The 15,622-nt window shown below is 44.1% G+C and overlaps 1 protein-coding gene across 3 annotated transcripts in view; it reads left to right on the forward strand.

The window, feature by feature from the left end:
- The window catches only part of ugl (ureidoglycolate lyase), a 54,163-nt gene that overhangs the window by 17,224 nt on the left and 21,317 nt on the right, over positions 1 to 15,622 (forward strand). For all 3 annotated transcript variants that reach the window (XM_080194307.1, XM_080194300.1, XM_080194318.1), the window contains exons 4-8: positions 7,566 to 7,784; positions 10,106 to 10,196; positions 13,791 to 13,867; positions 13,977 to 14,087; positions 14,875 to 14,934. In XM_080194307.1, coding sequence (XP_080050433.1) covers positions 7,566 to 7,784; positions 10,106 to 10,196; positions 13,791 to 13,867; positions 13,977 to 14,087; positions 14,875 to 14,934 — 558 coding nt within the window. The remainder of the gene's footprint in view (positions 1 to 7,565; positions 7,785 to 10,105; positions 10,197 to 13,790; positions 13,868 to 13,976; positions 14,088 to 14,874; positions 14,935 to 15,622) is intronic.

Consider the following 15,622-nt stretch of genomic DNA (forward strand, 5'->3'; position numbering starts at 1 on the left):
GTTTTTCAAACTGGAGACCTGTGACAAGCGGTGTGCCTTAGGGATCAGTGCTGGGTCCACAGTTATTTGTCATTTATATTAATGATTTGGATGAGAATATCGGAGGCATGGTTAGTAAGTTTGCAGATGACACCAAGATTGGTGGCATTGTGGACAATGAAGTTATCTCGGATTGCAACAGGATCTTGATCATTGAATGGTATTGAATAACTTTTTTGTTTCTGTCTTCACGGAGGAGGACGTGAATAATTTGCCGGGTGTTAGCGATGGAAAGGTGGTAGGACTGGAGGGTCTTAATGACATTACTGTTACTAGAGAGGTGGTGCGCGACAGACTGGAGGGGCTGATTGTGGACAAGTCCCCAGGACCGGATGGAATGCATCCGAGGGTTCTGAAAGAAATGGCGGAGGTTATAGTGGATGCCTTGGTGGTTATTTTCCAGACGTCGCTGGATTCCGGGGAAGTGCCGGAAGATTGGAAAACGGCTAATGTTACGCCGTTGTTTAAGAAGGGTGCCAGGCAAAAGGCGGGGAATTATAGGCCGGTTAGTTTAACGTCTGTGGTAGGTAAAATGTTAGAATCAGTCATTAAGGAGGAAATTGCGAGGCATCTTGAAGGGAATTGCTTGATAGGGCAGACGCAACACGGTTTCATTAAAGGGAAGTCGTGTCTGACAAATTTACTGGAGTTCTATGAGGATGTGTCTAGGGCGGTGGATAGAGGAGAGCCGGTGGATGTGGTCTTTCTGGATTTTCAGAAGGCGTTTGATAAGGTACCTCACAAGAGGTTACTGCAGAAGGTCAGAGGACATGGAGTTGGGGGTAGGGTGTTAGCGTGGATAGAGGATTGGTTGTCAAATAGGAGGCAGAGAGTGGGGGTCAATGGGTGCTATTCGGATTGGCGGTTGGTGACTAGTGGGGTGCCCCAGGGGTCGGTGCTGGGGCCTCAGCTATTTACCATTTATATAGATGATCTGGAGGAGGGAACCGAGTGTAGGGTGTCGAAATTTGCTGATGACACCAAGATTGGGGGAAAGGCAAATTGTGCGGAGGGTGTGGAGAGTCTGCAGAAGGATCTAGATAGGCTGGGCGAATGGGCCAGGAAATGGCAAATGGAATTTAATGTTGGCAAGTGTGAGGTGGTCCACTTTGGTAGGAAGAATGGTAGGAAGGACTATTACTTACGTGGCGAAAAACTGCAGCAGGCGACGGTGCAGAGGGACCTCGGGGTCCTTGTGCATGAGTCGCAAAAACCCAGCCTGCAGGTGCAGCAGGTGGTCAGGAAGGCGAATGGGATGCTGGCCTTCATAGCGAGGGGGATTGAATATAAAAGTAGGGAGGTCTTGCTGCAGCTGTATAGGGCATTGGTGAGGCCGCAGCTGGAGTACTGTGTGCAGTTTTGGGCGCCGCACCTGCGCAAGGATATTTTGGCCTTGGAGGGAGTGCAGAGGGGGTTTACTAGGCTGATACCGGAGTTGAGGGGGTTGAGCTATGAGGAGAGGCTGAATAAACTAGGCTTGTACTCGTTAGAGTTTAGAAGAATGAGGGGAGATCTCATTGAGACGTATAAGATGATGAATGGGATGGATAGGATAGAGGTGGAGAGACTCTTCCCGCTCAAAAAAGACAGTAGGACTAGGGGACACAGCCTCAAGATAAAGGGGGGGCGGTTTAGAACGGAGTTGAGGAGGAACTTCTTCACTCAAAGGGTGGTGAATATCTGGAATTCTCTGCCCGTTGAAGTGGTGGAGGCTACCTCGCTAAATATTTTTAAGAAGCGGGTTGATGGGTTTTTGATAAGAGAGGGGATTAAGGGTTATGGGGAGAGGGCGGGAAAGTGGAACTGAGACACGACAGATCAGCCATGATCTTATTGAATGGCGGGGCAGGCTCGAAGGGCCAGATGGCCTACTCCTGCTCCTATTTCTTATTTCTTATGATCAATTGGGCCAGTGGGATGATGAATGGCAGATGGAGTTTAATTTAGATAAATGTGAGGTGATGCATTTTGGTAGATTGAACCAGGGCAGACTTACTCAGTTAATGGTAGAGGGTTGGGAAGAGTTACAAAACTTAGAGATTAGAGATACAGGTTCATAGCCCCTTGAAAGTGGAGTCACAGGTGGACAGAGTAGTGAAGGAGGCAATCAGCATGCTTGGTTTCATTGGTCAGAATATTGAATACAGGAGACGTCGGATGGTCTTGTTGAAGTTGTCCAAGACATTGGTAAGGCCACATTTGAAATACTGTGTACAGTTCTGGCCCCAATATAGAAAGGATATTATTAAACTAGAAAGAGTGCAGAAAAGATTTACTAGGATGCTACTGGGACTTGATGGTTTGAGTTATAGGGAGAGGCTGGATAGACTGGGACTTTTTTCTGTGGAGCCTAGAAGGCTGAGGGGTAATCTTTCAGAAGTCTATAAAATAATAAGGGGGATAGATCAGCTAGATAGTCAATATCTTTTCCCAAAGGTAGGGGAGTCTAAAACTAGAGGGCATAGGTTTAAGATGAGAGGGGAGAGATACAAAAACGTTCAGAGGGACAATTTTTTCACACAGAGAGTAGTGAGTATCTGGAGCGAGCTGCCAGAGGTAGTAGTAGAGGCAGATACAATTTTGTTTTTTAAAAAGCATTTAGACAGTTATATGGATAAGATGAGTATAGAGGGATATGGGCCAAATGTGGGCAACTGGGAGTAGCTTAGGATTTTTTTTGAAGAAAAGAGCCACATGAACAAGTTGGGCTGAAGGGCCTGTTTCTATGTTGTAAACCTCGATGACTCTATAACTTAATCAGCAACAGAGAGGCATTAGGAGAGGATGTGTTGAAGAACACTGATGGATGGATGTGGATTCAGATTCAAAGCAAGGGAACACACCAGTCACAGAGCCATGGCATCTCTCATAGATAGCAAGTTCTGATTTTTAATTAAGCACAATAAACAGTAGATAAATTGATGATGGGTTAACTACCCATATCTGAAAAAGATTCCTGGTTTAAGGATGGATTTTAATTCTAAATTACTCTGTCAGATTTACACTGATGAATATCTGGTGTCAACACCAAGTAAATTACTTTGGTGCATGGCTGAAAAGCACCTTTTGACGGTGCCATGGATCGCATGTGTGTACAGGTATAATGCAGGATGTCTGATTTCCAATCAGGCTTCAGTGTGTTTGAAAATTAAGACTTCTACGATACCACATGTGGTGCTATGCAGCAGACAGAAATTACACTGTCCTACTTCCTCCTTTGTGGTGAATTCACTGGATTGGTCATAGGAGAGCTGAAATTGGAATCAACGAGGGGATTAATCAGGCAATATTTCCTGCTCCTAATCACTGTCCAGTAAGTGTCATGTTTTGGAGTCGTACTCAAGTCTGCAGTGCAAACATTAGCAGCAAGCAAACTATTAACTGTTTTCAGCAAATTAATGGCATGGTGGCACAGTGATTAGCACTGCTGCCTCACAACGCCAAGGACCCAGGTTCGATTCCTGGCTTGGGTCACTGTCTGTGTGGAGTTTGCACGTTCACCTCATGTCTGTGTGGGTTTCCTTTGGGTGCTCCAGTTTCCTCTCCCAGTCCAAAGTTGTGCAAATTAGGTGGATTGGCCGTGCTAAGTTGTCTATTAGTGTCAGGGGATTAGTAGGATAAATATATGGGGTTACAGAGAGAGGTCCTGGATGGGTTCCTTGTCAGTGCAGGCTCGATGCACTGTAGGGATTCTATGAATATAAAACATGGGCTAAGGAAAAGCCTGTCAGCCCTTCCAGATGTCTCTTCCTAACACTGAGTTGTTGAACATTGCATTGGTGCTGTGTATGTTGCTAATTTTCTTTTGTTTAGATACTGGGGATTGTGCTTTGCCATACGAACATAATCTAATTCAATATATCGCATTTTTACATTTTAAATCTTTCTTGAATATTTTTATTTCTCTTCCCCACTTTGTCAAATAGCTCGTAAGAAACTTAAAGCTGTCATTTTACCAAGTTACAGCTGCTATTTTGTGGTGCAATTGTTACAGTCCAGTGTGACTAGCCTTCTGATTTCCTCCTTGGAGGAGAATATGTGGCACAGCCCACTGTTGGCATAGTTCACATCTGGAATGCAGTTTGTGGAGGGTCCTTGGCACAGGTCTGCATGCCTCTGTTTGGTGATGCAGTACGTTGAAGGTCAAACACGACACTGCCAAGCCAAAAAGGTTATTTTCAATGCAGCAGCGCCACTTAAACCAGGGACAGGAGAACGGTTTCCAGTTACATATCGTAAATCAGAACTTGAAATCAAAATAAGGAAAGAGAGTAACATGGTACATTGATAGTGACTGTGCTGTACGAGACGTTGATGGGGTATCAGGGTGAAAGTTTCCAAATTCTTTGAGGGAGGTGATATATTTCACCACAGAATCCCAGAACGGACAGGTGACCTGGTTCCAGACATACTGGGTTAGCTGCTAGGATGTACATCAGTGTACCAAGCTTTCATGGTAATTGATCCTTGGAAATCCCCACAAATAGGGTCAACCCAGGTGGCTTCACTTAATGTCAACAGCCCTTGCTTCATACAAGAGTTAGTGAGTATCAGGAATCCTCCCTAACACAGGGCACCACCAAACTCCCCTACTCCAACACAACCTTTTTAATCTTTTTGTCCACTTGTCTCTGTGTTTCTTTCTTTTATTGATGCTAATATAATCATTTCTGCTAAGATTTTTGTTTTCTTTTTCCTCCTGAACTCTGAGTACACTTACCTCCACTCTTTCTTTCTCCTGCCTGAGTCTGTGTTAAGATCGAGGTTCATCATGCTATTGAGGCTCAGTTGATTGGTGCAGTGACTCTGTGACAGATTGTCCAGCTACTGAGACCAAAAGACAATCCTGAGCCCGAGTGGGTGGATCCTGTTTGCCACATACCGGCAGTAGCCAAGTAATTATAGAATCCCCACAGAGCAGGAGGAGGCCATTCGGCCCATTGAGTCTGCACCGAACACAACACACCCAGACCCTATCTCCATAACCCCACTTATTTACACTGCTAATCCCCTGACACCAAGGGGCAATTTAGCACAGCCAATCAATCTAATCCACCCACCTTTGGAAAGTGGGAGGAAACCCACGCAGATATGGGAAGAACATGCAGAATCCGCACAGGCAGTGACCTGAGCCGGGAATCGAACCTGGGTCCTTTGCGCTGTGAGGCAGCATTGCTTATCACTGTGCCACTGTGTTGCCTCATGAAACGGCTTGGGCTGCTTTCCTAATAAGAATGGCAGTCCATCTCCTGGAACTTCTGGGCCAATCCGAGGCCCAGCAGTCCACCTCAACAGCACTGCTAGAAAAGGTGGATTCTGTTGAGGTGACAGAGAGCAGAAGGTGCCTCCATTCTGACGTGCCCTCAAAGGCCACGTAAGTTCATTCTAACTTATTTACCAGCACGCAGGCCGGGAATCAGCACCAGGCAATCAGTGGAGCAACACTTCCAATGGTGGCATCGTGACCCCCAGCAAACATGATTAACACCCCCAACTCATGACCTCAGTGGGACAATCCCCCCCACCACCAAATATCTAGGTGAAATCCCCTACCACGCAGGCATGATGGTGACCTGACAATCTCATAGAACATAGAAAAACTACAGCACAAACAGGCCCTTCGGCCCACAAGTTGCGCTGATGATATCCATACCTACTAGGCTTACCTATAACCTTCAATTCTATTAAGTTCCATGTACTCACCCAGAAGTGTCTTGAAAGACCCTATCGAATTTGTCTCCACCACCACCGATGGCAGCCGATTCCACTCACCCACCACCCTCTGAGTGAAAAACTTAACCCTGATATCTCCTCTGTACCAACTCCCCAGCACCTTAAACCTGTGTCCTCTCGTAGCAACCATTCCAGCCCTTAGAAAAAGCCTCTGAGAATCCACCCGATCTATACCTCTCAACATCTTATACACTTCTATCAGGTCACCTCTCATCCTTCGACTCTCTAAGAAGAAAAGACCAAGCTCCCTCAACCTATCCTCATAAGACACGCCACCCAATCTAGGCAACATCCTTGTAAATCTCCTGTGCACCCTTTCAATAGCTTCCACATCCTTCCTGTAATGAGGCGACCAGAACTGAGCACAGTATTCCAAGAGAGGTCTGACTAGGGTCTTATAAAGCTGCAGCATTATCTCCCAACTCCTAAACTCAATCCCTCGATTGATGAAGGCCAGTACACCATACACCTTTTTAACCACATCCTCTACCTGCGAGGCCAATTTAAGAGTCCTATGGACCCGGACCCCAAGGTCCTTCTGATCCTCTACACTGCTAAGAGTCTTACCCTTGATATTACACTCCTTCATCCCATTTGACCTGCCAAAAAGACCACTACACATCTCCATCCTCACTGGTATCAGGGCATTGGGCCCTCTTTCCTACCCTCCCACTCTCAAAGTGAGTAATACACTTTTGAAAATACAGTCATGGGGGACTGGCTGCCACCAACTCCTTGATCACATCTTCCTGAAGGCCCTGCACTCTTCAGGGACCCTTCAGGCACCTTGCCTTGCCAGTCCCACCCTGGCACCCTGAAAATGCCAATCGTTGACACTGGCATGGCACCACCAGCTATTTCCCTGATCATCTGGGGGCTTCAGTGTCCTCAGATCTCTCTGGTGTGGCCATCACAACTGGTTTCCGTTTTTGTTCGGAGTAACCCTTCCAATGGTGACGTCTCTGACCCTGGAGTAACTATGAAAGAAGTCCCTCCCCGCACCTCCCCGGGAACAGTTTGGAAGGCTACCAAGGTTTACCAGACAGTCCCCCAAGTGGTGTTGGGGCTCCATCACGGAGGTAAAATGCGGAGAGGACAGAAAATGGCTATTATTTGGCCAATTAATTGGTTCAGTTGGTGCACCACTGAGGCTCCTGCCATTGAGAAAATCCCATTATTGTGGGAAGATGTTGGTCTCCCCTCGCGTGCTGTCACCATTTTACGAGACCTCCCTTGAGGCGGCACCATGGCACAGTGCCAGAGACCTGGGTTCAATTCCTGGCTTGGGTCACTGCCTGTGTGGGGTTTGCACATTCTCCCTATATCTGTGTGGACTTCCTCCGGATGCTCCAATTTCCTCCCACAATGCAAAGATGTGTGGGTTAGGTGGATTGGCCATGCTAAATTGCCCCTTACTGTCAGGGTGACTGGCTATGGTAACTACTTGGGGTTATGGCGATGGGGTCTAGGTGGGATTGTGGCTGGTGCAGACTCGATGGGCTGATTGGCCTCCTTCTGCACTGTAGGGATTCTAAAGCTGTAACTAAACTCTAAAACATCCCAGTCCACAATGCCTGAAGTTGTCATCATGCCCTCCCCTGCTGAGCAGATCTATCCAATTTCTCCCCTACTACCCTGATGTAACAATGATCTGGAGCTCTGTATGAACACGTTGTAAACCAGAGCCCTACTCCAATGGTTCAACCTGCAGAAAGATGAGCAAGTATTGTCACCTTGAATTCAATCAAATGTGCTACTTCATTTGGATTAACTGAGCTCTTTGTGTTATGCAGATTTTACGGTCGAGAATTATTGCAAAACTGGACCTGGATCGCCGATGTGGAATTCCTGATTTTTTGCCTCACACTTCACACATCCGAGAGGATCAGTCCTGGAGAGTTCAGCCAGTTCCTCGGAGATTACAGAACAGACACATAGATCTTGGAGATGTGTCTCCAGCCAATACCGAACATTTCATCAGGGCCTTGCGGTCCAGTGCACAGGGTATTCAGGTAAGAGATTCTACTATTTAGTTCTGTTACCATTAGGGATGAGAAACTGGCAGAGTAGGATTGGTGCACATCTCACTCCCAGGCAGCACGGTGGCACAGTGGTTAGCACTGCTGCCTCAGAGTGCCACCAACCTGGATTTGATTCCCGGCTTGGGTCGCTGTCTGCACGGAGTCTGAACATTCTCCCTGTGTCTGCATGGGATTCCTCTGGATGCTCCCACAGTCCAAAAGATGTGCTGATTAGGTGGATTGACCATGCTAAATTCTCCTTCAGTGTCATCAAACAGGCGTGGCGTGTGGCAGCTAGGGGGTTTTCCAGTGATTTCATTGCAGTGTTAATGTGAGCCTACTTGTGACTTGTAAATAAAAAAGATCAGTGATCTTGGGTGAGTTGCTACAGGGAGACACTTGCGATAAGAATAAACATTGGCCTGTATAATTTTTCTTCACTGGAGAAAGAATGAATGCTTGGGCAACCTCGTTCTCCAAATTCTTCCATATTCCTTCAAAGATCTTAATATTTTGAATTTAATTCTGCTCAGTTTGAGAATATCATTAAAAAGATGAAAACAGACACAACAGTAGAAAGCTCTGTGTTAGGAAAGAGTGATTGAAGGGAATGGAACTTGGAAGGATCAGTCATAAATCACATTAATGCAATGTTATTGACTAAAATATTAACAGTCTTAGAAACAGCTTTATGTTTTCCAGAGTGTATCAATCTCCTGAATCAAGGGGAAAGCATGCTGCTACAACAGCAGGTACAAAAAGAGAATGAACTTGGGCAAAAACAGTATAATTTTTAAAAAATCTGCTAAACTAAGAAAAATTCTTTTCATTTTCGCTATTTAATGACAGTAAACAAATTCAACGTCCTACAACAAAATGTAACCTCTCCTTTGCAGTAACTTACAAAGGAACTCTTAATTAATGCTGGAAACTTTTATAAGCTGTAAGGTTAGGTGGGTTGGCCATGCTAAATTGCCCTGTCAGGAGGATTAGTAAGGTGAATATCGGGGAGGCTTACAGGGATAGGGCCTGTGTATGATTGTTATCGGTGCAGGCTTGATGGGCCAAATGACTTCCTCCTGCACTGTAGGGATCATATGATAAATAACAACAATCCTTCAATACAGCTTCATTTCTTTGAGTCCTTTAATTTACTATTCTGGTGAAACTTAAGTTATCATGGTGGACTTTGATTTGTGTCTTCGAGGGACCAGCTCCCAGGGCATCAAAATACCTTCCAATCAGGAAGTGGTCATTTCAAGTCCTATCACTCAAAGTCAACATCCATGAAGTTTCACCGTTTGCCATGCTGGCTTCTCGATATTTACAGCAGATTCAAAATACTTTACCAGGCGTAAATTAAAGTGGGAACAGCTGAGCCAATGCCTTCAGTAGCTGCTGATTGATTGCCAGTTGTGTAGTGAAAAGTCAGAAAGGTTACTTTGGTAATCATTCATTGTAGTAACATTTAAGACTATGGAGTCTTTGGCTAGGCAGTAATTCTGGAGTAATGGCATCAAGTTCCTGGGTGAAATTATAGCAGAAAATTCTGGGAATACTCAGGTCAGGCAGCATCTGTGTAGAGAGAAATTGAGTTAATGTTTTGGGTCAATGATCTTTCACCAGAATCTTTCATCAGTTCTGACGAAGAATCATCCAGATTCAAAACATTGGCTCTATTCTCTCTCCACAGATGCCGTCAAACCTGCTGAGGTTTTCCAGCATTTTCTGTTTATCTTTCATCAGAACTCTGGGTCAAGGTGAGTTTGTAAATCTCATAGAATCAAAGAGCTCAGAGAAGACCCTACAGCCCATTGAGTCTGCACTGACACATTAGAAACACCTGAACTCCCACAAATCTCATCTGCCGGCACTTGGCCCAAAGCCCTGAATGTTATGATGTGCCAAGTGAATGAAGTCTTGTGGTGCAGTGGGTAGCATCCCTGCCTCTGAGGCAGAAGTTCCAGGTTCAAGAACCATCCCAGGACTTGATGACCAAGGAAGATGTGTTCATGACGTGGCCAAACAGGTTGAGTGAGTCAACCTGCAAAATCATTCCAAGCACGCCAATGGCTAGTGGGAGAGACTCCTGGTCAGCCGTGCTTGATGTGGAGCGGCACCCCTCACGCATAAACCCCTGGTGACAGACTAGTGACCTGTTCCAGGAATTAGGAAACAGGTAAAAGTCTGCCTTAGTGTACCACTAGTAATGGGAAAAGAATTAGAATGCTAAGAATTACCTATATAAATGAGGTTCTCCTCTCCAAGAAAAACTGTTGGAATGATTGATATATTTTGGTTTATGTTTTCAGACAGATTTTGATGATGGTCACTGTCCAACCTACTTCAATCAAATCCGAGGACTTTTCAATGTGTACAAGGCAGTTCATAATCAGTTTCCAGGTAAGAATCTTGTGTGTAGATTTGCCAAGTTCAACTATAATATTTTCTTGAAGTAAAGTTTGTAGCTTAACTGGCCGTTTTGTTTGGTTACATCGACAACAATTTTTTTAATGTATGTAATTTATTTCAGTGATGGTTTATTGGCTTCAGTAGGGTTATTTATTGGTAAACTTTGGCAAGTTCACTTTGAAGCAAACATAATGAGACAATCAAAATTTCCATTTGCTTTAACATATTAGAATATCAGTCAGAGTACTATGTTTCAAATATTAGGGGATGATTTTTACTGGGCTGGGTATTATGAGGGCAAGGGCTCATCAGACTATTTGTCTCCCTGAAGTGTGAGGTCCAGGATTTAATGCATGGGACCCAGAATCTATTCCAGCCACTAGAATATATGCAGCCACTAGAAATGGTGTGACTGGGCTGCCTGAGACTCTCAGATTTGGTTGCAGGTTAGGTAGTGAAGGAATGGAGGTGGATTCTCTATCCGGAGGAAGGTAAGACTTGGCAAAGTGGAGCACCTCCTTGTCATAAGAAACATAGAAATAGAAAATATAAGCAGGAGTTGGCCATTCAGTCCTTCAATCCTGCCCCACCATTCACTATAATCATGGCTGACCATCCAACTCAGTAACCTGTTCCTGCTTTCCCCGATATCATTTGATCCCTTTAACCCTAAGAGCTGTATTGAATTTCTTTTCAAAAACATATGTTTTGGCCTCATTTGCTTTCTGTAATGGCAAATTCCACAGGCTTATTGCTCTCGGGTAAAGAAATTTCTCCTTATCTCGATCCTAAAAGTTTTTGCAATATATCCTTAGACTGTGACCCTGGTTGTAGATTCCTCCACCATTGGGAACATTCTTCCTGCATCTACCCTCTCGAGTCCTGTTAGAATTTTATAGGTTTCTATGAGATTCCCCTTCATTCTTCTGAATTCTAGTGAATATAATCCTAACTGGCTCAATCTGTCTTCATATGTCAGTTCCACCATCTCAGGAATCAAACTGGTAAACCTTTGCTACACTCCCTCCATTGCAAGAACATCCTTCCTCAGATAAGGAAACTAGACTGCACACAATATTCCCGATATGGTCTCACCAAGGCCTGTATAATTGCAGCAAGACATTCCTGCTCCTATACTCGAATCCTCTTACTATGAAGGCCAACATACCATTTGCCTTCTTCACCTCCTGCTGCATCTGCATGTTTACTTTCAGTGACTGGTATACAAGGAAACCCAGGTCTCGTTGCACTTTCCCCTCTCTCAATCTATAGCCATTCAGATAATAATCCACCTTCCTGCTTTTGCTACCAAAGTGGATACCTCACATTTATTCATATTATACTGCATCTGCTATACATTAATCCACTCGTGCAGCTTGTCCAAATCACATTAAAGCATCTTTGCACCCTCCTCACAGCTCATCCCCCCCTTCCACTCAGCTTAGTCTGCAAATTTGGAGATATTACATTTAATTCCCTCATCTAAATCATTAATATATTTATTATTAATATATAATACGTTAATATATGTTATGTAGTTTTAGTCTCCTGGGAAAAACATTCTTGCTATTGAGATAGTCCGATAAAGGTTCACCAGACTAATTCCTGGAACGGCAGGGCTGGCATATGAAGAGAGACTGGATCGACTGGGCTTGTACTCACCGGAATTTAGGAGAATGAGAGGTGATCTCATAGAAACATATAAAATCCTAATGGCACTGGACAGGCTGGATGTGGAAAGAATGTTCCCAATGTTGGGGGAGTCCAGAACTAGGGATCACAGTCTAAGCCATTCAGGACTGAGATGAGGAAGAACTTTGTCACTCAGAGTGTTGTGAACCTGTGGAATTATCTACCACAGAAAGCTGTTGGGACCAGTTTGTTAAATATGTTCAAGAGGGAGCTGGATGTGGCTCTTGCGGCTAAAGAGATCAAAGGATATGGAGAGAAAGCCCAAGTGGGATACTGAAAGTACATGATCAGCCATGATCATATTGAATAGTGGTACAGGCACGAATGGCCTACTCCTGCACCTATTTTCTATGTTTCCATGTTTTTTATACATTATGAGTAGCTAGGGTCCTAGCACTGATCCCCACTGGTCACTGCCTGCCAGTTGGAAAAAGACCCATTTATTCCTAATCTTTGTTTCCTTTCTGACAACGAGTTTTTTTTCCACCTCAATACACTACCCCAAATCCCATGTGCTTTAATTCTGCACGTTAATCTCTTATGTGGGACCTAGTTAAAAGCCTTTTGAAAGTCCAAATAAACCACATGCATTGGCTCCCCCCTGATCAACTCTATTAGTCACAGCCTCAAAGAACTGTAGTAGATGTGTCCAGCATGATTTCCCTTTCGTAAAGCTCTTTTCAGTCCGGCCATAGCTTTCCAAGTGCCCTGCTATAAAATCATTGCTATTGGACTCCAGAATTTTCCACACTAATGACGTCAGTCTGATTAGTCTATAATTCCCTTTTTTTTTCTACCTCCCTTTTTTAAATAATGGTGTTACATTAGCTCCCCCCCCCGCCCCCCCCCCCAGTCTGTAGAAACTGTTCCAAACTCTTGGAAGATGTTTGCCAATGCATCCACTATTTCTAGGGCCACTTCCTCAAGTGCTCTGGGATGTAGATTATCAGGCCCTGGGGACTTACCTGCCTTCAATCCCATCAATTTCCCCAACACCATTTCCCTACTAGTAATACCGATCACCTTCAGTTCCCCCCTGTCACTAAACCCTGTGTTCCCCAACAGTTCTGGTTTGTTATTTGTGTCTCCCTTTGTGAAAACAGAACCGAAATATGTATTTAATCGGTCAGCCGTTTCTTTGTTCCCTACTATAAATCCCCCTGATTCTGACTGTAAGAGCTATTAACCATTAAAATGTAAAAGTACTCAGAGTACACAGTGGCACCCAGGCTTCCTGAGACCAGGACATCATTTTTAGTCAGTACGTCCTCAATTGAGCCACATTTCGTCAGCTGAGCAATTCTGCGATTTCGATCAGGCTATTGCTCCTTTCAGATAAGCATCATTGCCATGCCTGGAATCAGGCAACCTAAAGTAATGTAGGTGAGGGTATAAATAATGTACCAGAAATGTTGGGGAACACGGGGTTTAGTGAGAGGGAGGAACTGAAGGTGATCAGTATTAGTAGGGAAATGGTGTTGGGGAAACTGATGGGGTTGAAGGTAGGGCATGGCCCTTACCCTCCTGACACACACACTCTCTTGGGTGGAGGAGATTAATATCAACCCTTAAGAGTCTATTGGCCAAGATTTTTTGACAGTCATTTTTAAAAAACAGGAAATGCTGGACAGGCTCTGCAGCTTCTGTGGAGGGAGAGAAAAGCAGAGTTAACATTTCAGAACTGAGAAAAGTTAGATGCAAAATTGTTTCTGAGCAAGTGAAAGGGTAGGAAGAAGAACAGAAAAAACTTGTGTGTTTTACCACATCATTCATATTCCTTCCGAAAAATCTTTTAAGATTTAGTCGCCTTTCTTGAGGCAAATGTGATATTTCTGAGTTTAAGACAGGACTTAGTAGTAATATGGTCACAATATTGTTGAATTATACGTCTAGATATACCACCTATTTCAAAGGCCCCCATTTTAATGCTAAGGCCCAGAGCATGGAACATGGTCGAACACAACATGCTGGTATGTTGTTCTTCAGTTTTTGCTTGAAAAGTAATTTTCTAAGGCTTTTTGTTGCTGGTGTGGCTGTTCTAAAATTTTATGTGAAATGTGCATTGATTACAACCAACAGGTTAATGGAAAAGAGGTCCCAGGCCCCCTGTTTGACTTTGGATTACTGATGTACCACAATGGGCGAATTTTGTTCGAAAATGAATGTGGTCCTTTCTTTTACCTGTCAAAGGTACTCTGAATGTTAACGTTAACTCTTGTATCACAGTCATTTTAGTGATTGTTTTCTGGTTGCCCCTCCCGCCTCAATAGTAATAGTAATATCACGCCACCAAACTAATTTAAAGTTTTACAAGTGTATTTATTCATCACAAGTGGGCATGTATTAACACTGCAATGAAGATACTGTGAAAATCCTCTAGTCACCACACTCTGGCGCCTGTTCGGGTTCACTGAGGGAGAATTTAACATGGTCAATGCACCTAACCAGCACGTCTTTGGACAGTGGAAGGAAACCGGAGCACCCGGAGGAAATCCATGCAAATGCGGGGAAATCGTGCAGACTCTGCACGGACAGTCACCCAAGCCGGGAATCGAACCTGGGTCCTTGGCGCTGTGAGGCAGCAGTGCTAACCACTGTGCCACCATTCTGCTCTTAGTAATTGCAGTGCAATACATTTGATTTGTGCCATTGCTTTTTTTGACAAAGAATTGTTGGCCATAGGTGGATTATTTATCCAAACCTTCAACATAGTCCATTTATATTTTGCCCAAAACAGTGACAAATAGGTGACGTTCTTTGAATTTGGTAGATATTGGCTAATGCCAATGGGAGTTACTGGCCAGTGAGCAGGAGGGAGGTCAATTACAATGCACTGCTGCTGGTATGGCTGAGATCAGATTGAACCTAGGGCTTTCCTGGGAATGGTCCTTCCTAGGTATGGCCCAACTAATGATGAAAATATTGATTAAACTCATGTCCTGAAAGGTTAACGACTGTTTGTTTCGTCACATTGCAGGTTGAAACTCATCTGGAAGCCAAATTGTGGAACAATGTATTTGTCTGGGTTCAAAAGAAGGTAGATTACTGCAGAACAATTGATAAATAGCACTGAATTCAAGTTGTGAATTGTTAGATACCGTGCAAGTTGAATTTACACTGCATTTTCTCTGTCCCTTGTCTTTTTAAAATTCTCAACTGTTTTCAGTTACTGTTATCATCTTCTAGCTTTGATATGAAAATTCTCAGTGTCTGTGATTGACTCCATGAGTGTTTAGACATGGCACTTCAGAAAGTTGTGGGGTTGTTGGGTGTTGCTGATTTTTCAGTTCCTTTCCTGAAAATGCTGGTACCTCCCTGTACAACAAATTGTTTCCATATCTTCACATTCTTCATTTTGGAGAAGTTGTTTGAAGTTCTGGAAGAATGCACAGGCTGGTTTAATGTCTGTAGTGTTGCGACACAAACTTCCCTCCCATGTCTGTAACCAAAACCGCCTGGTAGAATAGATGGTCCTTTATGCAAGAGGGTTCATGGGCTCCCACAAGTCATACAATGACATCCACATCCACATCCACCCAATACAAATATGCTTGTGGAGCTCCAGTTTCTACTCGCAACTTCTGATTCAGCAATGGAAATGCAACCATTAAGAGTTGTTCACTGCACCAGAATTCACAGAAATGTGTCACTCTGTGCTACTTTCATGGAATCATAGAATAGAATCACAGAATCTCTACAGTGCAGAAGGAGGCCATTCAGCCCTT

The sequence above is a fragment of the Carcharhinus amblyrhynchos genome, chromosome 1, assembly GCF_965287045.1.
Source record: "Carcharhinus amblyrhynchos chromosome 1, sCarAmb.v2.hapA, whole genome shotgun sequence".
Classification (NCBI taxonomy): Eukaryota; Metazoa; Chordata; class Chondrichthyes; order Carcharhiniformes; family Carcharhinidae; genus Carcharhinus; species Carcharhinus amblyrhynchos.